Source organism: Ostrea edulis, chromosome 2 (assembly GCF_947568905.1).
Source record: "Ostrea edulis chromosome 2, xbOstEdul1.1, whole genome shotgun sequence".
In the NCBI taxonomy this organism is placed as follows: Eukaryota; Metazoa; Mollusca; class Bivalvia; order Ostreida; family Ostreidae; genus Ostrea; species Ostrea edulis.
The window spans coordinates 55059782-55085747 of record NC_079165.1 but is presented as its reverse complement, the minus strand read 5'-3'; the positions used below and the strand labels follow the sequence as shown (position 1 = coordinate 55085747).

At 34.5% G+C, this 25966-nt stretch overlaps 1 protein-coding gene and 1 long non-coding RNA gene across 7 annotated transcripts in view; one reads left to right on the top strand and one right to left on the bottom strand.

Moving 5' to 3' along the window:
- Nucleotides 1-25966, bottom strand: part of LOC125679370 (uncharacterized) — a 91787-nt gene that overhangs the window by 38785 nt on the left and 27036 nt on the right. For all 6 annotated transcript variants that reach the window (XM_056154485.1, XM_048918554.2, XM_048918556.2 and 3 more), the window contains 4 exons: nucleotides 24557-24826; nucleotides 17203-17514; nucleotides 15708-15971; nucleotides 11957-12268 (listed from right to left, as the gene is read on the bottom strand). In XM_056154485.1, coding sequence (XP_056010460.1) covers nucleotides 11957-12268; nucleotides 15708-15971; nucleotides 17203-17514; nucleotides 24557-24826 — 1158 coding nt within the window. The remainder of the gene's footprint in view (nucleotides 1-11956; nucleotides 12269-15707; nucleotides 15972-17202; nucleotides 17515-24556; nucleotides 24827-25966) is intronic.
- Nucleotides 3983-9113, top strand: LOC125649138 (uncharacterized). The gene is made up of 3 exons (XR_007360597.2): nucleotides 3983-4494; nucleotides 5368-5434; nucleotides 7397-9113. It is a non-coding gene; the product is annotated as an uncharacterized LOC125649138 (long non-coding RNA).

Below are 25966 nucleotides of genomic sequence, written 5' to 3'. Positions count from 1 at the left end.
AAAAACAAATTTCATGCCAATTTATATTATGCTATATATAATAAATTCTTTATTTAGCAGGATAGCACAATTAGTACAAATGACTAGTTTACATTGTGGTCCTACAGAGACTTAAATATACATGTACCCAAAGTAATTGGATCATATTTCTTCATAGATTTGCTTTTCCCATGCATACAATAAGGATAATTTTTTTTTAAAATCTGACTGGTTATTGAAAACATTCTGAAATAATCAAACTCAATCGTAAATACTAAGCCAGACAGCAATGTAACTTTTGAAAAGTTGTATGAGAGTCACAATATTGATATTCTAAAACAAATAAAATTGTTGCCATAGTAACATTTAGACCAATTTAAAGACTGACGTGCTTTAAGTTCAAAGGTGAAACTTGTGTGAAGACAGAACTTAATAAATATCCAGAGTATAAAAATACCCCAAATCTTTATCTTTTCCTCGGGACAGTTAACACGTCATATGAAGTTGTCAGGTACCGTACAATATATTAGATAAAAAGTACTATGTGGTTAGGAATTTTTAGATGTCATCAATCTTTAACAAATGAAGTACCCAGAAAAAAAATGAGCAGCAACCCTTAAACAATTAAATAACATGTTTAATATGTACATATAAACAAGAGTTGTCAGATGACTGTACCTAACCGTTTATTCAAAAGGTTAAAAGTTTTTGAAAAATAGGTCAAAGTCCAAGGTCGACGTTGATAGTTCTGGTAACATAAGAAATGGCATCTATGTTTGAAACATCAAAGCTCTATCACTCTTGGTTCAAAAGATATAACCAAGATAAAGTTTTTGAACAGTACATCAAAGTTCAAGGCAAAGGTCGTTAGGTCAAATGTCTTATACCAAAAAAAAAAGGTCTCTTCATGAGGCATCTATATATGTAAAATATCAAAGCCTTATCCCTATTGGTTCAAAAGACATAGCCCAGGATGAAGTTTTTAAAAAAAAATAGGTCAGGGTCACAAGGTCGAAAGTCTTGGTACCACATCAAAGGTCTCTTCAAGGGGAATCAATAAGGGAAATATCAAAACCGTACCCCCCTTGGTTTAGAAGATATAACCCAGGTTAAAGTGTTTCTTAAAGTGGCGCGACGCCAACACTGGGGTCATTACAATACATGTAACTCTCCGGATAGTCGTCCTGGTGAGCTAAAAAGAATGTGCATGCTCTTTTCTTGTCTTTCTTTTGTTTTTTATTCTTACATGTAGTGTATTATTCTACATTCTAAATCCATGCGAAAGGGTTCGAAGCAGCCATATTCAATACCGGAAATTAATGATTATAAACATTAAATTGAGAGGAGAGGGATGGTAATGGTAAAATGCTCTTAGATAGTGAATGATCTTGTTAAAATCATAAAATAATCAATACTGTTGAATATATCTAAATACAGAAATATTCTTTGCATTTGCACTCCACTCCTAACACCATTACACATACAAATGAAATATAGCTTAAATACTAACTGACAGTAATCACATAAATTGCACCAAAGATGAAAGTCAGATAATAATAACGTCCGAATTCGCACAAAAGTAAAGAAGCTCGCTTGTAATAATTGGAAATATAATTTGTAATGAAAGGTATTGTTTATACCTGACCCGACTGGTATAGTCTGTCCTGTCTAAACACATGCAGTGTAGCTAGGTGGAGAGGCCCCGTAGTTGTCACTCGATCGTCACCAGGGCGGAGGGAGTGGGTGGGTGGTAAAGTTTTTATAGAACCCCCAACCTCCCTAAAAAACACAACCCGAAGCTCAAAATCCTTGATAATGATAATAATGGGGGGGGGGGGGGTGTTCCAAGGATTTAATTCATCAGTTCAAGCTTCCATTTCAATTGTTTATTGATTGCCATAAAAAAGTAGAGGGGGGGGGGGGGGGCTGCTTTAGCTAAAGAGACCTGATCGAAATAATCTTCGGTTTCCCTGTCAGATAAATGATTTGTCCAAATTTTTTCCCGATCAATTTCTCATGATGAACAAAGTATAGTGACGATCCAAACTCTACCTACATCAATGACTTTAAGAAACTACATTAGCATATACGTATACGTAATACCATCAGTTTACAATATCTATATATTTGTTGTTGGTAAATTAGAGAAAGGTGTAAATTTGTGCATGTTGAATTGTAACCTATGATTAAACATTGAGTATGTCATACTGTTACATTGAGCACTGAAAAAGGAAGAAAGATACCAAGCAAACTGTTACAGTATACATTCTTAATTGAGAACACGTTATGCATTTTTATTTCACACTTTTGTTATTTTGTCCTGTCCTCATTACTTAGTGCATATATGTAAACTAATAACAATTGTTTTTCATTAATCATGATGGTAAATACCTTTTGCAAATTCGGGAAGGGGGGGGGGGGGGGGGGGGGGGGGCTGCACTAGATCTCACATGCTCCATCTGGACTGACTATAGATGCATGTTTTCTTTGATATCCTCCATATAACATCTAATTATTCTCAGTTAATGCATGAATTATCAAAGAAAGAACGCTTTCAATTCTTCAATGACAAAATGCCTGACCTCTAGTACTAACTAGTGTGCAGCATAACAGGACGAAGTACCGGATACTTTTTAAACCCTGCCAATATTTAGAAATTTCTGGATTACATTCACAGATACTGTTATGTCTTTCACTGATATCACATAAACATGATGTACAAATTCTCAAATCCCATTTCAAGTTGGATTCATAACATTCCATAATATTGCTATCATTTTATACCTTCTACGTCTGAAGATCGAGTGCATCAAAGGGGAGGTAATTCCAGCAACAGGTCTATTTCATTAAAAGACTCCCATTTTCATATAAAATAGTAGATTACTAGGATTTATTTATTAGAAAATGTTAAATCTATTCATAAAATTAAATTTCCAAACAATTTATGCATCTAATATCACAAATTTTAAATCTTTAATCTTTTAAAAGATAATTTTAAATGCTTAAAAAATGTTCATTTTTGTCAGTTTTTAAATTTTAATTGCAAATGAACGGCCAAAAGTCCAAAGTACAATTTTTTATATTTTACAGACAAGGATTTGATATTCAAGTATTATACACTTTTAAAGATATTTAAGCGTTACTTTTGCAGCAACACCTATTTCAAAATTGACCATATAACACAAAATGAAAAAGTTTGGCACAATGTCAAATTACAGGCTCCATGTAATCTCTATATGGACACTTATGATGTCAAACATGATTTCTCCATAAGTGGTTTACATGGAAATATCATAAAAATCCATTCTTTTCATAAGTCTTCAGAATTGATTTGCATTTTTGAAAAAATAAAACCCTAATATTTAAGGATTTTTCTTGTGTTCAAAGACTAATCCACGTGTAAATACAGAATGCGCTGTTACTAAAAATAGAAACGACCTATCAATAAATTGACCTCAAATTATAATTATTCCGACCATATACTCCAATGATATAAATGATTAGAAATGACATTGATGACCACCATTTCCTTCATTTTTTTAATATTTGCATGGTTTTCTCGTAGACAAGCTCTTAAGACTGATTCTATGTAACTATCAAAATTCAGTGGCCACGGTATGTCACAGATTTTTATGAAACTTTGTGGGTAACAATATTATGATAGATATAAAACAAAAAGGACATGCAAAGGTTTGACTTAGCAACGGTTGCCATGGAAACCGATCCTCTCACAACAGCTGGACAAGATATGCACATGTATGTTATATTTTGAATAATCAAAAATTAAACGCTATTGTTTATAAAAACAACAATTGTAAAAATTATTTTGAGCTAGGTTCTAGCTTTTAGAAATTTTTTTGTATTTATTTAATCCTTGGAAACAATAGAAATAATTATTTTTATGATATATAAAGGTTTGATATATGTAATTTTTAGAGAGGGATAAAATATATTTGCCCAGTCATTTGGTGTAAACTCACATGCTAGTAAAATGTATTGAATCTTACTTTAAAAAAGTACAGAAACACATTTGTGGAGAAACCAAAGGTAAACACATAAACCAGTAGTTTCCTCTGGTGCACAAACCAAAATACACCAGAAAGAGTTATTGCCCTTTGTAACACTCTCTTGTATTGGAGATATGAACAGCCTTCATTTGTTTTCAGTATGGCAGGAGGTGGAAATTGAGTTTTTATTCAATTTGTTCTTCAGATGTTTATCAATATCAGATGCTCTTTGTTCACTTAATTCACTACCACGATCTTTATCTTCAATTGTGCTAAAGGATTCCGGTTTATTTCATGGAATACAAATCCGTTTGATCTTTGCCATAGTCACCGGACTCTAGCATCCAATCGTCTACGTATTCGTAGAAAAAGTAAATGTTGTGGAATTTAACGCTTTATTGCATCACATCCGACTAAAAAAATGACCAGGGAAACAGAAGGCTGACAGACATATTCATAGAAAATATGAAAAAGCCCTGCCTGTTGCCGTGTTGGAACTTGTATTGACGTAAGTATTCTATTTGATTTAGAATTCAAATTCTAAAGTAAAGGCTGAATAAAATGTATCAGAAAATTTGGCTTTTAGTAAACATATGAGAACCCCAATTTATTTTATACTGCCAGCCAGGCTAGTCAGCTATAGTGGTATACATGTAGACTGAACATTGTTAGTAGTCCTGCCATTTACTGCATGGGTGTACAGTATAGAATACTAGTTAAGTATGTCCCCAACCTAACATTCACTCAGGGAGTTTCCTATCACATTTACACAGAGTTCAGGATCTGTAAAAATTGGGGAATACTTATAAAATCATGTTTCATGTGGAAATTTTCAAAAGGACTAGGCTTAATTTATGTAATACTAAGTGATGACCCCCCCCCCTCTCTCTCTCTCTCTCTCTCTCTCTCTCTCTCTCTCTGACTGTCAAGTTTACAATAAAAACAAACATGTGAATGCCTGTGTGCATTCTAGATAAAGATTGTTAAAATCATATATATTGGTGAGCCAGGCTACTTTCAAGTTTGTTTACCTGTGGTAACCCCCACTAATATGTGATAGTTCTAATCTACAGAAGAAATTACACAAATACTATTATGATTTAAAGTTTTCTCATATCTGTAATTATGAACTTTAGGACACTTGATTTGGAAAAATTAAATTATGAAAAATTGATGATTTTGAATTGGGTCCTGTAACTGTGCCCTCAAATTTTAATACATGTAGGTCCTGTCAACTGAAGTAAATCAAAAAATATTAAATGTAAATTGTAAATATTCAAATACTTTTGAATTCTTACTTTTTCATCCAATAATCACATATTTTGGCCAAAGTACATGACCACTATTTTATGTAATTGATGTGTGCTTTTCTGTGTTTCAGCTGTATGAGCATCATACTGTGCAAATCACCTAAAGATGGAGTTGACCAAGTTGCTGACTTTGAGGAGGTAAATATTCAGCATTAATACATACACATTGAATACATAATTTGAAATTCAAATTTGAATCCCAGTATTATAAATCCTAAAACAAATTAATAGATGTGGGGAATGTGGTACATTGGGTTTAGTTTCTTGGTTATGGAGCCTGCATGGAAACTGAATTCTCTAGAATAATCACAGGAGACCATCCATTTTTTATGCGACATGATGACTTGAAACGTTTTCATCACAACTTCCTAAAAAAATTTTATTACTTCACTTAATTAGCATACTCAAAAAGACTAGTTGTTTTGTTGTCAATGACGCACATATATATGTACACATGTGTATGAGCTCAGTATCAATTGTAAAAATGATTAATTCTAATTAGGTCAATGTTGAGAATCACTCAAGTGACCTACATGTTGCTATTTGTGTGCGTCAGTCATCATAAGACGTTAATTGAACATTAATATTTTTTCTTGATAACCACCCTTCCAATTCTTTTCAAATTTCTTTTAAGCATCTTTGGGACAAGGGGAATTAACATAGATTGTAAATCTAAGGACTCTGGATTGACGGTACTTTTAAAAATGCTCTATACCAAAATTGAGAATTTTGTAATAATTAACATGCTTTGTTTATTGGCATCTGGTGTACATTTAGCAACAAGTAGTGTTGTTCATTGTGAAACGATAAATTGATAATGTACATGTATGCGTTGGTTGTACATGTGTTTTAGGCATATCTTATTGCATGTTTTGTTGTGTTTGGTTGTTGAAAATATTGATAGAAATTAATAATGAAGAATTGCTGATATACTAAGGACATCATGATTCTGATCTAAAGAAATTGAGGACTAGTTAATATTTACATACTTTGTTACATCATGACCATACATTGCTTGCAAGAAAAACACACATGGGCCACATACATGTAATCAGTGACTAAGACATTTTGTTCAGTTATACTGTTTTCAAGCCATTACACTTAATTCTTAGAAAAATTCCTTAACTGGCAATTGATTGCAATCAGAAATTGCAAATTTTCTATTTATTCCTTACTTGACACCATCGAATGACAGTAATGTGATGCGCGCTCCCTGTAATCAGGGGGAAATAACTCGTATAGCATTGTGAAAAATGTAGCTCATTGATTATATTCATATACGTTTGAAATATTTTATGGTTATACAAGATTTTTTACAATAACTATTGAAAAAGACTCGAACACAATTTATGTTCCTGTTTTGCATAAATCTTATTAAATCATTGACTCCGCAAAATCTTATGACATCACAGGAGGGTGGAACTACCTTAAATGAAGCTGAATGCTTATGAAGGAAAAACAGAAAGGGGTACCAAAATTGCGAATTTCGAAAACACAGGGTTGTGAATGTGGGTCCAAAAGAGTCATATAGTGTATAACATGGATTTTGTAGCCCTTAGAGCTATAGTGATACTTTGAATTTTTTTAAATTTGATTAATACTCAGGTAACGAATAAGGTTTGTGGACATCTTGTTAATTTATGAGTATTAACACTATTAATAGTTCTTCAATACAGCATAAACACATGTATACAAACTGTATCAAAACATAACATCCTTTAGGCCAATTCAACTTAATTAGTAAGATTATCATCCTGGGTCACCAAAAAGTATGGGGCAGACTGTGGGAAGATTTTATTTTTTAATTTTTATTTTCTGAGAAATATATTGATGACAAACAAGTTTTTGTCAACAGAAGTGCATAATTTAATGCCAGATATATAAATCTATGTTATTTCACAGATGATTTTTGAGGGGCGGGTGGGCGGGCATGATAATCTATCAACTAAGTAATTAATTAAGTGGTAAAATTACTATTCTAGCATCATGAATGATCTTGTACATGTAAATTTAGTTTAATCAAATTGAATTAGGTGTGTACTGTATGAAAATGTGAAAAATAAGATGAACTTTTCAATATTTGTTCAACACATTTTTTAGAACTTGAAGAGCAGAAGATGCATTCCATGACTCTTATGTGATATAGAAGAGAAAGAAGAGCTCTTGAGAATGGAAAAAAACTGCGAGTTTTACAGTCAATGAACACACCTCACGACACACGTCCATCCTGATTCAGTAAACTGTTCTTCTAAGGAAACACCATGACTTAGTTAAGATCAAGTTTTGGTGTCAGAAGACTAATGTAACTAAAACATTGCAAAATTAACCTGCAAGTGTCTTATGTAAGCCTACTGAATAAGGATTCATTACTGAACAGTTGAAGGAAAATCAATATTATAATGATTTTAAAAAAAAGATGATTGTGTTGTTTGGATAACATTGTGATCCATGTTTGTTGAATAAACAACTTTGCAAAAATGAGTTGTTCTGTGTTAATATTATAAATTTACTAATTACTGGTATGTCAACATAGATTACAGTAACACTGAACAAACTTCAATAAATTTTAACGTTTCATGCAGTTTCTGCAGTAGAAAATGACACCTATTGATTTTCTGGTCCAAAGGTCACCAGGTGCAATATAATACTCTGTACAATTGATGTCTGACCAGTTTCTTCAGAACCCTTTGATTGATAGTGATATTTCATACAGGGGTTGGTCACTGGTAGTATATGACCCCCATTGATTTTCAGGTCAAAAGATTAAAAATGGCAGGGGCCTCCGTGGCCGAGTGGTTGGAGCATAGCGTTCAAAATGACACTGCCTCAGTCGGCGCGGGTTCGAATCCCGCTCGCGCTGGTATTAAGTGAGAAAGTTTCCCAATTTACTTTCGGAAGGTCGGTGGTCTCTTCCCAGGTACATTGTATCTGGGTTCTCACTTTCACCAATAAACACTGGGCACCATCAGAAAACTGAAAAATTGTTGAGTGTGGCGGAAAATATCAATAAATCAATCAATTAAAAATGACTAGGTGCAATGTAGCTAGTACTCTATGCAATGGTGTCCCCCCAATATCTTGGGCCTGTTGTTCAATTATGATATTTCATATGTTGGTTGGTTATGAATAGTAGATGACCCTAATGATTTCCAGGTCAAAGGTCAACAAATACAAGGCAGTACAATGAACAATTTATTGGTATCTACCCAATATCTTGAGAAGACTTTTTATAGTTATTGATAATAGTTTACATGACAATACAGTACATGTAATATAGCTCGTTTATGGAAATGATTGCAAAATCTACTTGGTATTTGGGGAGGGGGGGGGGGTCCTACTGGATTACAGTTTATGTTTACATGTTTTTTTTTAATCATTCTAACTAATTTTTATTAATATGTTAAACTTCTCCATGTTTATTTTTGAAATATCAATTGCTCATATTGTTCATTTTAACTGAAAATGGTGTAGGTTGTATTATTTGTCATTAGTATGAATTTTTGGCAAAATGCCCAAATCTACAGTTTTCGCACTACAATAGATCAATTGTACTACATTTCACCATTAATCTTTTTTTTTTATAAATTAGGAGTCTTTGATATGGACACCCTTTGATGACAGTTGATTATGCTGTATGTATTTTCCAAATTATCTAAATTCATCAACGAAATCCAACAAAAAATCCCGTTTTGGCAAAATGACCAAATCTACAGTTTTCTTACTACAATAGATCTATTGCACTACGTTTCACCATTAATCTTTTTATATACATTAAGAGTCTTTGATATGGACATCCTTTGATGACAGTTGATTTTGCTGTATGTATTTTCCAAATTATCTAAATTCATCAACGAAATCCAACAAAAAATCCCGTTTTGGCAAAATGACCAAATCTACAGTTTTCGTGCTACAATAGATCTATTGCACTACGTTTCACCATTAATCTTTTTATATACATTAAGAGTCTTTGATATGGAAATCCTTTGATGACAGTTGATTATGCTGTATGTATTTTCCAAATTATCTAAATTCATCAATGAAATCCAACAAAAAATCCCGTTTTGGCAAAATGCCCAAATCTACAGTTTTCATGCTACTACAGATCAATTGCACTACGTTTCACCATTAATCTTTTTATATATATTAAGAGTCTTTGATATGGACATCCTTTGATGGCAGTTGATTATGCTGTATGTATTTTCCAAATTATCTAAATTCATCAATGAAATCCAACAAAAAATCACTTTTTGGCAAAGTGCCAAATTATAATACATTGGTACAGCGGTCAGTAACACACTCTTTACCATAGGTGGATATAGATATCATAAATAAGGAGGGAATTTTATGGGGAATCGAGATTTATGGAGAAAATTAGTTGTCTTTTTCAATTTTTTATATACCACAAGGACAAAACATGGGCAAAACGGGCTGAATTTTGCAGTTCAATTAGCCCTCATAGACTGCTGTCGGTTTCCATGGCAACGGATGGTAGAAATTCGGTGTTGGGGTTGAAATTATGTAAGATGGTGCAAGTAAAGTTAATACTGTGAAAATCAAAGAAATCTGTGACATTTAGTGGCCAGACCCTATCTGATTTCTTTGATTTTTACATAGAATTGATCTTAACATCTATAATGTATAAGGTCTTAAAAAGCTGTGAGAGGAGTTGGTTATACAAAGTAGGTACCATGCTTATACAAAAGGCCCATGGGCCACATCACTCTTCTGAGTCATCTTGGCCCATATTTAAAGATTTTCCCTATATATTCACATGTAAAACTTTGATCCCTATTGTGGCCCCAACCTACCCCTGAGGGCCATGATTTTTACAAACTTGAATCTGCACTATATCAGGAAGCTTTCATGTAAATGTAAACTTCTTTGGCCCAATGGTTTTTGAAAAGAAAAATTTTAAAGATTTCCCCTATATATTAATATGTAAAACTATGGTGGCCCCATCCTACCCCCAGGGGCCATGATTTTAACAAACTTGAATCTGCACTATGTCAGGAAGCTTTCCTGTAAATCTCTGCTTTTCTGGCCCAGTGGTGCTTGAGAAGATTTTTAAATGACCCCACCCTATTTTTGCATTTTTGTAATTATCTCCCTTTTGATGGGGACATGGCCCTTCATTTAAACAAACTTGAAAGCCTTTCACCCAAGGATGCTTTTTGCCAAGTCTGGTTGAAATTGGCCCAGTGGTTCTGGAGAAGAAGTCGAAAATGTAAAAAGTTTACAGACAGACGAACAACAGGCAATCAAAAAAGCTCACTTGAGCTTTCAGCTCAGGTGAGCTAAAAACTGACAAAGTTCATCTACATCATGTATATGTAAATTTTTCAAAGAAGGTCTGATCACTTCCAAAAAGATATATACACATCTTCAATGATTCCATAACAGCTGTGCAAGGTCTGAGGAATGTCAAATAAATGCTGTTAGACGAATTGATTATAAAAATGGTAATTTTTGGTAAACGATGGTACCCATCTATTCAAAATATACTTAAAAATGACTATGTTCAACTACATGTAAATTTTTCGAAAAATGTCTGATCACTTTCAAAACAACACATGCATATCTTCATTGTTTCCATAACAACTGTACAAAGTTTGAGAAACATCAAGTAAGAGGTGTGAGAGGAGTTGATTACACAAAATAGGTACCGTCTGTTCAAGAAACGATTAAAAATGACTAAGTTCAACTACATGAAAATTTTTAGAAAATATCTGATCACTTTCAAAAAGGCACATGCACATCTTCAATGTATCCATAACAACTGTACAGGAATATCAAGTTAGAGGTTTAGTTTACTTTAGTTTATTGAAACCTTGAGAAACATCTCATTGGTATGGTACAGTTATATAATAATCAAGTAACAATATACTAGTGAGTATAACCATGTGAAAAGAATCAGAAGGTGTGAGAGGAGTTGATTACACAAAGTAGGTACCCAATTACAGGGATGCCCGCCCACCCACCCGCCATTCACCATTCTATAAGCCATTTGCAATTTGTGCAACCCAGTCAAAAATTGATTAAGTTCAACAATCTGTAACCTTTTCAAACATCAAAGAAAATTAGAATATTGCTGGGAATCAAAAGCCTTGCAATATGCATGTCATCAATTTGTTAACATTATTAAGGCCTTAGGGGCGAGATCAAAATTTCAATGTCTGACAAAAAACTAAATTCACATAGTTTTCACCAAGACCCCCCCCCCCCCCCCCCCCCCCCCCCCCCCCCCCCCCCCGCAATACTAATTATGATGAATGTTGAACCTAATCGATTAACAGGTAAAAACATATGATTATGGATAAAACTATATGTATACCTTTTCTACTGTTTATTCACAAATGAAAGTGTGCATTAAAACTATCAAATGTTCATTTAAAACGTAATATTATTTTGTTTTAACAGGACTAAAAATAGGTAAAACTCATCTAATAAAAATTACATGTTAAATCTGCTGGCATACTCGCATGCAAGTGGATGTAACTTGTGTTTTTCTCACAGAAGTGGTGAAAAATATACAAAAGTTTATGAATGACAGATGGCAAATGACAATGTAATTTTCCCACTGTGAAAGTAACACTAGTATAAAGAAAATAAAGCAGTGTGTGTATTTATCAATCAAACACACATTCAAAGTAATTTCTCTACCTGAAATTTGCTCCTCATCTGCCTCCTGGGTTTTAAACTTTTCTAATATGTACTCTCTTTTACTTTGCATCAAAGCACGAACAAAAACATCCAGCACATCATTTTTTGATTGTTTTATACAACTCAAAAGGATCTCGTTTCTTCTTTTCAAACTTCTCTCCATTTCTATGTTGTCATGTTCGGTTACTGAAAGAGCATTTTCTTCAAGCAGTATGTCACTGATTAGAAGAGGTTCTAGTTCAGATATCAAAAACGCTTCATGTTTTATCAAATCATTCATTTGTAGCCTGATCTGTATTTCCAATCTTGGACCTGAAATATTAAAAAAATACATGACAAACATAAACACGTGTAAGCAATTAACAAGAGTACCGCAAACGTAATACGCCCGTGAAAAGGCTTATATACGGTGTTTTTCTTAAGCCATAATTTGTTGAACAGTATCAACCATCATCAGGCTGTGACATACTTTCTTTGCATAAATTTAACTTTGCATGGTATGAAAAAAGGGTCTTAGCTTAAAACTGTGACAGGAGGTAGATAGACAAACAAAAAGTAAATGTGTGTAAAATATTTCCCCAAATTTGATCAAGTTCAACAACCTGTAAATATTCAAAATGTCAAAGAAAATTAAGATTTGTAAAGAATAAAATTCCTTACACTATGCATCTTCAAGTTATTCACAAATACCCTAACTCCTAAACTGTGAGAGAAGTTATAAGGACAAACCATGTCCTTCATTTAATATAATATTTCCTCAAAATGGACTACATGTAGTTCAACAACCTGTAATTTTCTAAAAGAAAAATGAAGAAAATTGAAATCCTTGCCACTGTAAAATAAGAAGGTCCTCACTTGAAAACTGTCAAAGGAAAAATAAAAGACAAATAATATCCTCTCTATGCAATATTTCCTCAAAACTGACTAAGTTCAATAACCTGTAATTTTCTCAAAAATTGAAGAATATCAAAATCCTTGCCACATGCACATCTTCCATACCCATATAAACACTTTGTAAAATAAGAAGGTTCTCATTTGAAAACTGTGGGACGAGTTCACTGAACAATTTATGTACTCTCTTTGTAATATTTTTTCAAAATGGACAAAGTTCAACAACCTGTAATTTTCTCAAAATTTGAAGAAAATAAAAAAATCAACGGACCGAGACAAAACTCGAACTTGATCTGTAACTTGTTATGGCAAAGCAGTGTACCAAATATCAAATGAATATCTGCAAGCACAACCAAAAAAAGCCCAGAAAACTAACAAGAGGCCCAGGGGCCTTATAGGTCACCTGAGTATCATGTAACAACCTTCCAATGTTTGAATTAGGTTTGTGTTTAAATATAAGAATTTTACTTTTGGATGGAAGAAACATTAAATAGCTATGTGGTCAGCCCCGCCTTTGCACCAGAACCCCTGACCCAGGGGCCATAAATTTCAGTTTTGAAAGAAGCATCCTTGATCATCATTATCATACTATTAGTTTGTCTACTTAATACCCAGCAGCAGAGGAGAAGATTTTCAAAGAAATAAAATGCATTTTCACTATATGATCAATAGGGCCCCACCCTAATACCAGAACCCCTGACCCAGGGGCCATGAATTTCAAAATTTTGAAAGAGGTATCCTTGCTCATCATAACCATGCTATTGGTTTGTCTACTTAATACCCAAGGACAGAGAAGAAGATTTTCAAAGAAATAATGCATTTTCACTATATGACTTATTGAGCCCCACCCTAGCACCAGAACCCCTGATCCAGGGGCCATGAATTTCACAATTTTTAACAAGAGGTACTGTAAGCAATGCTCACTATGAATACCCCCGCTTACCCCAATCTCCCAAAGGGTGTTGGTAATAGGTATAAACTACCTCTTTTCTGAGTGTTGCTACTTCGATGTCCAGTGTGCATGACCTTTGACCTTTTGACCCCAAAATCAATAGGGAACATCTTCATCCCATGGGTAGTCCATATGTATGATATGGTGACTGTAGGTGGAAAGGATAACGCTTTAGAGCCCAGAAACCATATTGCTACTTCAATGTCCAGTGCGCGTGACCTTTGACCTTTTGACCCCAAAATCAATAGGGATCATCTTCATCCCATGGGTAGTCCATATATATGATATGGTGACGGTAGGTGGAAAGGATAATGCTTTAGAGCCCGGAAACCATTGCGTCTACAGACGGACGGACGGACAACCCGATTCCAGTATACCCCCCCACAACTTGTTGCGGGGGGTATAAAGAGGCATCCTTGCTCATCATTACCATGCTATTAGTTTGTCTACTTAATACCCAGAGACAGAGAAGAAGATTTTCAAAGAATTTCTACATTTTCACTATATGACCAATAGAGCCCCACCCAGGGGCCATGAATTTCACAATTTTGGTAGAGGGCTCAAAGCTCATTATAATTATGCCCACAGTTTGGCTTCTTGATGTCCAGGAGTCAAGAAGAAGATTTTTTAAAATTACACTCATTTTGATGGTTTTTGCCCCACCCCTCAGGCCCCAGGGGGGCAGGGACCACGAATTTCACAATTTTTGTTCCCCTCCACCCAAAGATGCTATATGCCAAAATTGGTTGAAATTGGTTCAGGGGTTTCAGAGAAGAAGCTGAAAATGTTCAAATGTTAACGCACGACGCACAACGCACGACGAACGATGACGGACAAAAATAGATAGCAATAGGTCACCTGAATGAATTCAGGTGACCTAATAATTTATGCTATTTTTCTAAGTCCAAGGGCCATAACAAAGTAAAAAATCAACGGACTGGAACCAAATTCAAATTTGATCAGTAACTTGTTATGGCAAAGCAATGTACCAAATATAAACTAAAAAAAGTGCGGAAAACTGGACTGACGGACAGACGGACGGACGGACGGACAGACGGACCGCAAACCTAAAGTCCCCTTCAACTTCGTCGGTAGGGGACTAATAAATATCTGCAAGAACAGAGGAAAAAAAGTGCGGAAAACTTGACTGACGGAGCGTAAACCTAAAGTCCCCTTCGACTGTGTTTACTAACAGTTATATTAGCATACCATACTGGTGGGACTAAAAAGTCTGCTTTAAATGAAGATTTCACTAGTATATTTAACCTATGTAAACAAAAACATGGCACAAGCCTTGTTTACATTACAAAGAATTGTGAGCTCTGTATCTCCCTTGTACCTCGACAACTGACATTCAAATTTTTGCTGACCATTAGAAATACCTTAGTTGAGCATTCTAAACATTAAAAATATTAAGAGATAATTTGAAAAATTTCAGCTCAAATCGTGTCCATGCCCCTTTAATGGACGTTTTGGTCTCAGACAATCAGAATTTAGTGGATGTGCATGCATGTGTTTGCTAACAGTTATATTAGCATACCATACTGGTGGGACTTCAAATTTATACCTATTTCAAAGAATTTTGGGGGGGAAAAAATAAGGAAACTTCTGTGATTTCATGCAGATCTGCACTTTCTGTTTACATTGTTGGATAGGCATTCATTATAATATATATCTATATTGCGAATTTCATGACTGTCACACCAACCCTCGGTGCAAATATGGTCACTCAAGTCCAACATTCTTAGCAGCCTTATTCAAGGTCTGCACTACATCATCAATCTGGGATGCAAAACTGAGACTACTGACCTATTTGCATCTTTTAGTGCTCGTAATGGGTTGGTATGAAGGAATGGTTGTTAAATTTGCTTAAATAAAACAAATATTAGCAGGATATTCAATACTTACCAAACTTTTTTCTATCTGTCCACACCTTAAGAGCTTCTTCAAACGTCTCTTTTTGTTGAGTTTCGAGACACCTTAATAAGGATTCACACCCCCTGTGGCCCTTTCTGATTGCAGATTTGACCAAAAACCCACGGTGTATTGTGTTCTCTGGAGTCTTGGCACAACTGATAACTGCATTTTGTACCAAATGGTCAGCAGTCATTTCAAAATGAAGCTGTTCTCGAATCCATCGAAAATTTATCCTCACGCACTCCACACACTCCTCTGTAAGAAAAACCCACCAAGATGATACCGTATTGGAACATGAGAGAATTCTAGAAAAGTGGCAATTCTGTTGAATTTGCTGATGAAAATTCCTAGAATCTTCCCATAGGCATTTATTTAAATACATGTACATGTATTTCCAAATTTTCAAGCATACTCTGTTTTGATTTTGGCTTTAAGGTGTACAGTTTACTTGAAGAATGAAAGCAATTTCTAATTTTTCATATGATATAAAGAATGTTGGGACAGTTTACACTTTTTACACACTGTAATTTTATATGAATAATAAACGTTTATGTACATGTACACTTAGAGCTCCTAAATTGTTTGGAGATTATCATAAAAGGTCCAAGGACCTCAATGATCACCTGGGTATTCATACAACAAAAACTTTATATTAGAGGAATTCGTGGTACAATGAGCACATTTTTCAAACTTGTTGAATTTTATTTCATGTTTTGTGTAATAATAAGTGATATTCATTTCTACTAATGATTCTTCGTTACAAAATCCGATCTAATAAAAATCGGATCCTTTGATCCACTCATGTAGATCACTACACAAGGACCTCACAATATCTCATTTGGAGTCACACTAGAGTGAACTTTTTGTCTGCCAATGAAATTCTCCTGATGAAATCTGAACTGGTTGTTTGGAAATTTCAAGCTTTTCCTTTGTCATGTATAACATCTCAAGGCTTTGCAAAACATTAAATGTTTAAGATGTTGTGCTTTAAGGAAAGTAAAGCCCCCCCCCCCCTTTTTTTATTATTACAAAAACAAGTCAAGATCTTCTGTGTTTTGATAGTGCAATAATCAAGAAGAGGATTTCCTATCAACCATTTTATATTTTCATATCAAAATTTTGAGGCAGTGATGCAAGAATACAACAAATAAGAACTCAGTTGTGCACAGAAAAGGTTTCTCTGTAAATTGAAGGTTTTTAAACAGGTGGATCTGTAGCTTTCTGGAACACCTATTTATTTCTCTCTCAGAGAGTTCTCAAGCTAATCTAAGTAGTGATTTTGATCTAGGCCAAATGACCTTCCTCTAGGGTCATTGCATCAGGCCATGAAATTCAAAATACTTGTCAGGATTACACCAAGGTGTATGGTCCGATAAAAATTCTGCATGATAAAACAGACTTATGAAAGTAATAGACCTCTTTGTTTTGTGTCCATTTTGTATGGCAATGAAAATGACATTGGAATCACTTTAAATTTCTGACCCACCTTGAGGAGTTGAAGATTTTCTTTTCTCTTCTTCCTTAAGAGTTGACAGTATATAATCTTGCTCTGAAAATTTCAGAATACGAATAAAGGTGTTCCAACAGTCATCCGATTTCTTCTCAAGATCAGCAAGAATCATCTGTGTCTTTTTCATTCGTTGTATTTCCCCTTCTATATCATCATGTACATCAATATTAATCACACGAAACTGATACAAATAATCTGCTGTTTTTGAGGGTTCCAGTTCATCAAGAAAAAGGGCTCTATGTGTCTTGAGATGCTGTCTAGGAAAATGCAAGTCATCATTCTCTGCAGCTGAAATTTAAATAAAAAGACTCAGCAGCGAGTTTCAGAATTTTGAAAAAGAACTAGGTAGACAAACTACTGATTTTTTTGGTCTAAAATTCAATTGTTTATACAGAATGACAACAGAAATAGTAGTTACATTTCAAACTGCTAGAATAGCATTCATGACATCATAAGCATTACAGTTTTCCCATATATTTTACAAAATGTTAAAAAAAAAATATCAAAGGACTATCTTTGATTTTAATTATTTGCTCATCAAAATCAACTATCATGCTTTTGATTAGACAATTTATTGTTCTTTTGAAGGATTTTTTAAAATCTTGTTTTTAATTATTTTCTATAAAATTAGTTTGCACTGCTTGATCCAGTTCACATTAATAGCTATATTGTGTGTTGATAGCTCTTTTATTCCAATATTTATCTACTGCAGGGTGTCAAGCCACTTTTGGTCTAAAAAATATAGGATTATAGGAAATTCTTCTGCAGTTTATAGGGCAAATATAGGGATATTTACAGCAGATTTGTAGGAATAAATAGGGTTTTTATTAAAAAATTTGTATAATAGTTTAATGTTTCTGCATAAAAATCTAGCAAGCATAGTATCTTGCTGGAGAAGAAATAATATTAAACATGAAAAGTGAAGATAACGAACATTGACCAATCTCATAACTACTGCAAGCAATACAAAATAGAGTTGGGAAAACACAGACCCCTGGATATACCAGATGTGGGATCAGGTGCCTAGGAGGAGTAAGCATCCCCTGTTGACCGGTCACACCTGTCATGAGCTCTATATCTTGATCAGGTAAACGGAATTATCCGTAGTCAAAATCAATGTGCCAAAAACGGCCTACCAATCCACATGAAACACGTCAGACAGCATTTGACCTAATGATAGGTTGTATAGGCAAACTAGATCGTTGTAACGACCATAGAATTTGCGAATGCTGACTTTAAACGAGACTGTTGGAACCCCTGCACCATCAACTTGTTTGTCAGTAGCCTGCTTCGATTTAAAAACTGACCATACGCTGAACAAGCTTTTGCGAACCGAATCAGTTGAGAGATATAAACACCATATGCAGGTGATAATGGAATATTGCCACATAAATATGGAAAGTTGACGATGGAAAAGTTGAAATTATCCCAATTGTCAATAAAGTTGAGTTGTTAGTTTGCCATTAATATCTACTTTCAATAAAATATCTAAGTATGAAGCAGAAGTGGACGACTCTGTGGTGTCTTTTATTTCGAGTTCACTGGTATATATTGAATCGACATATGAATGAAAATTATTGTTATTAGATAATACGTCGTCGATATATCTAAATGTTGAATTGAAGGTCACAGCAAGAGATTTTTTCTTCTCACGTAAAAGTTTTTGAATAAATTCTGCTTCATAGGAATATAAAAACAGGTCAGCTGACAAAGGAGCACAATTCATGCCCATAGGGATTCCAACAGACTGTTGGAAGACCTGATCACCAAAGACTCCGAAAATATTGTTAATGAGGAACTCCAACATAAACAAAGACAAAATCCTTTTAGATGTGGACAGTTTTCCATCCAATAGACAGTTCTAATACAGTCATCAAAGTTATTCTCTTCATAACAATCTAATTAAATATCAATCTAGCATCAGCTCCTGGATTTTTGGTTTTTTTTCTCTTGGCACATAACAAAAACCTAAGAGTTATGCGAGATGGATAAAGTAATTAGAATAATTAAGATCTAGTTGACATGGTATAATTCAGTTTATATTTGCCCAGTCCATTGATTTTAACAAAAGCATCAGGTTTTCCATTTTCTATTGTGTTTTATGATATAAGGTCTATTGTGTTTTGTGTTTATCAGGTTTTCTGTTCATCTCCAAAATAGTTATTACTCTGAAGTTGCATGATAAACAATTGAGATAAACAGAAAACCTGATAAACACAAAACACAATAGACCTTACAACATAAAATGAAAAACCTGATACGTATAGCTAGGATATATGCACAATATGAAAGTATATTCGCACAATATGATAGGATACATACACAATATGATAGGATACATACACAATATGATAGGATTCACACACACGATATGATAGGATACACACACACGATATGATAGGATACACACACGATATGATAGGATACAGACACGATATGATAGGATACATACACAATATGATAGGATACACACACACGATATGATAGGATACACACACACGATATGATAGGATACACACACGATATGATAGGATACACACGATATGATAGGATACATACACAATATGATAGGATACAGACACGATATGATAGGATACATACACAATATGATAGGATACATACACAATATGATAGGATACACACACACACAATATGATAGGATACACACACACGATATGATAGGATACACACACACGATATGATAGGATACACACACACGATATGATAGGATACACACACGATATGATAGGATACACACGATATGATAGGATACATACACAATATGATAGGATACAGACACGATATGATAGGATACATACACAATATGATAGGATACAGACACAATATGATAGGATACACACCAGGGCCGTCAATCTACCTGAATTGGGTCCGATATTCGGCCCATTCCCAATCCAAAAAAGTGCCCTTTTCCCCCAATTTATAAGTAAAAAATTCCAAACTCGATCAACCCTCGAACTCGAAAAAAAAAAAAAAAATTTAAAAAAACACAAAACAAACAAACCAAAACTCAAAACACTGTATCGTGTTTATCTTTTCATCCTGATGATACAGCAAATTGTACTAGGAGAATTCGTTTCACAGAGCTAATATAAAACATTACGCTGAGTTTTGAGTGAAAAATAGGAATTGTCCTGAATATGTTCTAAACCATTAATTTAATTTTTAAGAATTTAGGTATTATGTACATGCTACAGCATGTTTTGTGTTCTCGCAAGGAAAACGTGACCAGTACGAAATCGCGTACGAACTGATGGAAAAAAAAATGTCGCACAATGCGAAGTATTACAGGAAAAAAATTGATCAGAAATATGATGTGAGGGAAAATTCTATGTATTCTGTAAGTTTCCCAATTTTGTTCAAAATGACGATAATTTTCCCAATCTCAAGGGTCCTGGTCCCTGTACCAAAATATGCTGTGACAGCCCTGCACATACAATATGATAGGATACAGACACAATATGATAGGATGGGTGGGGATCCGGGTTAGAATAGGTCCTCAGTACCCCTTGCTTGTCGTAAGAGGCGACTAAATGGGGTGGTTCTTCGGATGAGACTGCAAAAACGAAAGTCCTGTTTCACAGCAGATGTGGTACGATAAAGATCCCTCCCTGGCCATAAGTGCCGAGCATAGGCCAAAATTTTGCAGCCCTTCACCAGCAGTGGTGACGTCTCCATAAGAGTGAAATATTCTCGAGAGGGACGTTAAACAATATTCAATCAATCAATCAATGATAGGATACACACACAATATGATAGGATACACACACAATATGATAGAATACACACACAAACAATATGATAGGATACACACATGATATGATAGGATACACTTATGATATGATAGGATACACACACAATTTCACCCATGATTATTGTGCATTTTACTATGGAAGCCCTTAACCTAGTTGCGCACACACACAACAATATGATAGGATACACACATGATATGATAGGATACACACATGCTATGATAGGATACACACATGATATGATAGGATACACACATGATGAGATAGGATAAACACACGATATGATAGGATACATACACAACATGATATGATAGGATAAACACACGCAGTATTAAGTCTTCCCCGGAAGACGTGTCGCCTGCTAGTTCATTCTATATGTAATATATCACGTATAATGTTGAAAAAGTAAATTATTGAAATGGTTTTTGTCACTAAACAGGAAGTTGATAAGCAACAGATTCGAAAATGTCTTACACAATACAGTTGGCCACACTGATGCTCTGTGCCAAATATCAGGGAGTTGCCCCATGTGGTTCTTGAGAAAACTGTGACAGAAATTTTTTGTGACGACGACGACGCCAGACGACGACGCAGGACGACGCAAGACGATGGATAGTGATCCCTATATGTCACCACTGCGTAACGCAGGCGACACAACAATATGATAGGATACACACATGATATGATAGGAAACACATACAATATGATAGGATAAACACACGATATGATAGAATACACAAACACACAATATGATAGGATACACACAACATGAGAGGATACAGACATAATATGATAGGATACATGCATGACAGAACATGATAGAATTGTCAAGAATATTCTATTTGCAAAGTAAAAATTGAAATTCTACCCATTGAAATCCATGTTTAGAAAATATGATGACCTGAAAATCACATGGTGTCAGGCCAAAATAAAAATATTGTTTGTTTCCCCTCGCCCGACCGAGTCTGAAAATTCACACCGACCCATAAGTTTTTATTACGCCATTCTGGTGAAGTTTTTTTTTTTAATTTTAAGAAAATTTCAAGGTCGTTTCTGGTGCAGATCAGTATTTTATAATGACAAAAATTTTCTATATCTTCTTTGGTTTCGATCCAAAATTAAAAAATAATAATACGAATACAGGAGGTGTTCTGGTCCGAAATCTAGAAATTTCGCCGCCTCCAGCTGGAGGCGGCATTCTCTGGCTATTTCAAATACTTACAAGCCGAATTCAATTTTAAGCTCATAACTAATCAATAAAACGATTCTTCTTGTACTTACTAATATCGATTTTATGAGTTCTTTCATCACATAAACAGTCTCTTGAAAACATTTTATCAAACTGTCGAGCTTTGTTTTGAGTCACGAGACTCGTTTGCTCAAATGGCAGTGAAAATTCGGTTGACTACAACTGTTGGTTTCTGTTTAATATCAAATTTTGGATTGATATTTTCTTTTAATCGATATTAATAAGTACAAGAATCATGATTGTTTTATTGATTAGTTACAAGTGAGTTTAACATTGAATTCGGCTCGCAATTCGGACTAGTGATCTGCAAGATCGAGATGGAGAAATGTTGTCTATACGAGGAGCGAGGAAACAAGAGAATTCGGGGCATCCAGTGTGCAAGTTGTGTTCTTCAGTAGGGGAAAGTGCTGATATTTCGGACGGATGCGATATTTTTGACAGTCAATCAGAAGCATTCTCAATTTAACTTATTTCTGAACTAATGCTATATTTACAAACTGGAAAACACCTAATTATATGCACATGTGTAACTCAGCTCTGATTGGTTGATGTCAGCATCCATTTTGTTTGATCGGCAAAATCAAGTCCCGTTAAAACGTTTTCTGGTAAACTAGATCTACCGATATCATTTAAAAATATAATCAAAATCACTATCATATACAAATTAAGATAATGTGCAAAAAACAAAAGCATAAAATGTCAGTGAACCATAAATAAAAGACAGCAACCGAGTTTACCAATTTTATAACACCATGTGTCCAAAACTAACACCATTGTCCATAGTTGCAACATTCTCCCTAACTTTATTTAAGTGTTAGTATGTGGCATAAATAGCAGAGAAAATTCTGATGAAACCCAATGTTCGTCGAATCAACCAATATGTATACATGTAGTCCAATGCCTAAGTTTAGTGGTTAGATAATGAGCATTTCCAAAATACATGAAGTACTGTCCGAAATATCGACACCTTCCCTAATTGCAAAACGTGGCAATCAAAGCAGAATTTACGCGAGAACTGACTATACGAGTTTGATGAGGAAACATGGATGATGTGATTCACGACGTTTGGTATCGGGCATTGTTAATGGTTATGGGAATTTCATAATAAATAAAATTCTGCTAGCTAAAAAAAAAAAAAACTTTTTACCTACCTACCGACCTTCCTCTGAAATTTAGGGTCGGGAGAGGGGAAACAAACATATTTTTAAATGTGGCCTCATCTGCTAGTTGCCCAGTCTGTGTATTTTAAACTTTAACACCTGTCAATAAAAGACCTCTCCTGATACTGAGCAGACAACACCTGGAGGTCTACTGACTAACTGACTGACTGATAGGTACAAACTAACAGTGACTGATAGGTACAAACTAACAGTGACTGATAGGTACAAACTAACAGTGACTGATAGGTACAAACTAACAGTGACTGATAGGTAGTGATGTACCGATTATCGCCGACTTTCGATTGTTGGTCGCTATAACTTAAACGATGTCATTAATCGATTGTCATTTTGAAAATCGAAAATCGATGATGTTTGTATCTTTTTTTAATAATGCGAATATTCCTGCCGCAACTTAACTAAAATCCAAAATGGCTGACGAAGCTGAATCATCCGATAAAATTGAATATTGTTTTAATGTCCCTCTTGAGAATCTTTCACTTATATGGAGACATCACTATTGGTGGTGAAGGGCTGCAAAATTTAGGCCTATGCTCGGCGCTTACAGTCTTTGAGCAGGGAGGGATCTTTATCGAGCCACACCGGCTGTGACATGGCCCGGGGCCTCAGATTTTGCTTCTTACAATAAGCAAGGGGTATTGAGGCTCTATTCTATACTGGATCCCATAAGAACAACAATAAAAATCGAGAGAGATATCCCTATCCCGGGAAAACAAAATCGAAAGTATGGGATTATTAACTTCAAATTTCTAATGATTTTAGACGTCTCCATATTCAGTGAAAAATTCCCGAGAGAGATGTTAAACAAGATACAACCAATCAATCTTATGATTTTATTCTAATTAACTTAATATTTAGGGTACAAAATAAAGTAAATTTAATATATTTATGCCATAAATTTGATATGAATAAAATTCGATTATTTTCCAATTAATCAATCAAAAAGGTGCATCCGATTAATCCGATCATCGATTAATTATTTTTTCCCCGACTGCCCATCACTACTGATAGGTACAAACTAACAGTGACTGATAGGTACAAACTAATAGTGACTGATAGGTACAAACTAACAGGCAATCTTCTTACAGAGTTTATTTCTATTTTCAGCAATTTTCTAAATACACAGTACTTACACACTGTCTGACGCCATCTCTCTAAATGTTGATAAATGCCATACTCTGGATTTCTCACTGCTTTTAGAAACTGTTGACATGTTGATTCTCCTTTCCTAAGTATTTTCTTTATGAGTTTCCCACAATGAATGTTACTTAAGTCCTTATAGTCCACTTTCTCTTCATCACTGAGAACTGAACAAGCCAACAACTCATCAATCAGTGTGGTGTTGGTGATCAAATTTTCTTTGAGATAAAAGAACGAATCTCTGATGGCTAGACAAGGGTTACCTGAAATGAAACTTTACTCCTGCATTATAAATTTAAACTGTACAAACTCTGGAGACAAATTGAAGCAATTGCTCCATGGAAACATCAAGCAATGGGTGGCACATCAAATGTCTATTCATATTAAGTTTATTCATCGACTTAGAATGATACCCTTATTTGTATTAGGCAAAATGTTTTAATAACATTTTATCTAAAAAATAAAGTATTTGTTTTTGTGGATATTGCAGTATAACCTCCTAGGTCAAGAAATGTTGTTTTGAAATAAAAAGGCTGAGGCTTTTACATTTCAAGTAACATTTTCGAAACCGATGTCATCCAGTATCATCCACACATGAGAACATTATTTCTATTCTACTTCAGCTCAGAAATATACAGCCAATCATTTCCATATATAGCTATAAAGTGACATGGCAGATTCCAAAACAGAATACATGTTTTATGCTGAGGAAAAGGGTGAGATTTTAGGATCTACTATTTTCAAAGATATTTCAAACATTCAATTTGATGTTGACGGATTACTACATGTAGTATGTCAATATGATGTAATTATCTGATCTGCTTTGAATACACAGTCCCACATAACTACACACACATAGAACAAAGTCAACTTGTCTGTGCATCGCAATTTTTTGTTTACATATGCATTGATCTTGGAATGCAGGCGATTGCTTTTTTGTTGAATGTCGGATATCGTTCAGTCTTTCATGAATTCCTTTGTAACACACATTGATTAATTTTTATGATAGTGAAATAAAATTATCAGTTATTAATTTTACTGTTGTGTTAGCAATACACGTAGTGTAAAAACAAGTAGGCAGGGTCACGGAAAAGCCATAAAATAGGGCTACATGTAACAGCAGTTTTAAGGCAATGTGCAATGTCAAAACAGGTCAAAGACATGAAACTGATATGGTCTCAATCAGTATTACATTTTAAATCCATATATGCTTATCTTTCTCGTGGAAGCTTAATATGTATATCTATTCTGATAATTTATAGTGTATTGGGGAATAATACATGCAACATTTCTTTCATCTCTGCAATAACCATGGTAGAATTTTCAATAAACATTAAATCTACATAAACATGAGGTACTGTGAGCAATGCTCACCAAGAATACCCCCCACTTACCCCAATCTC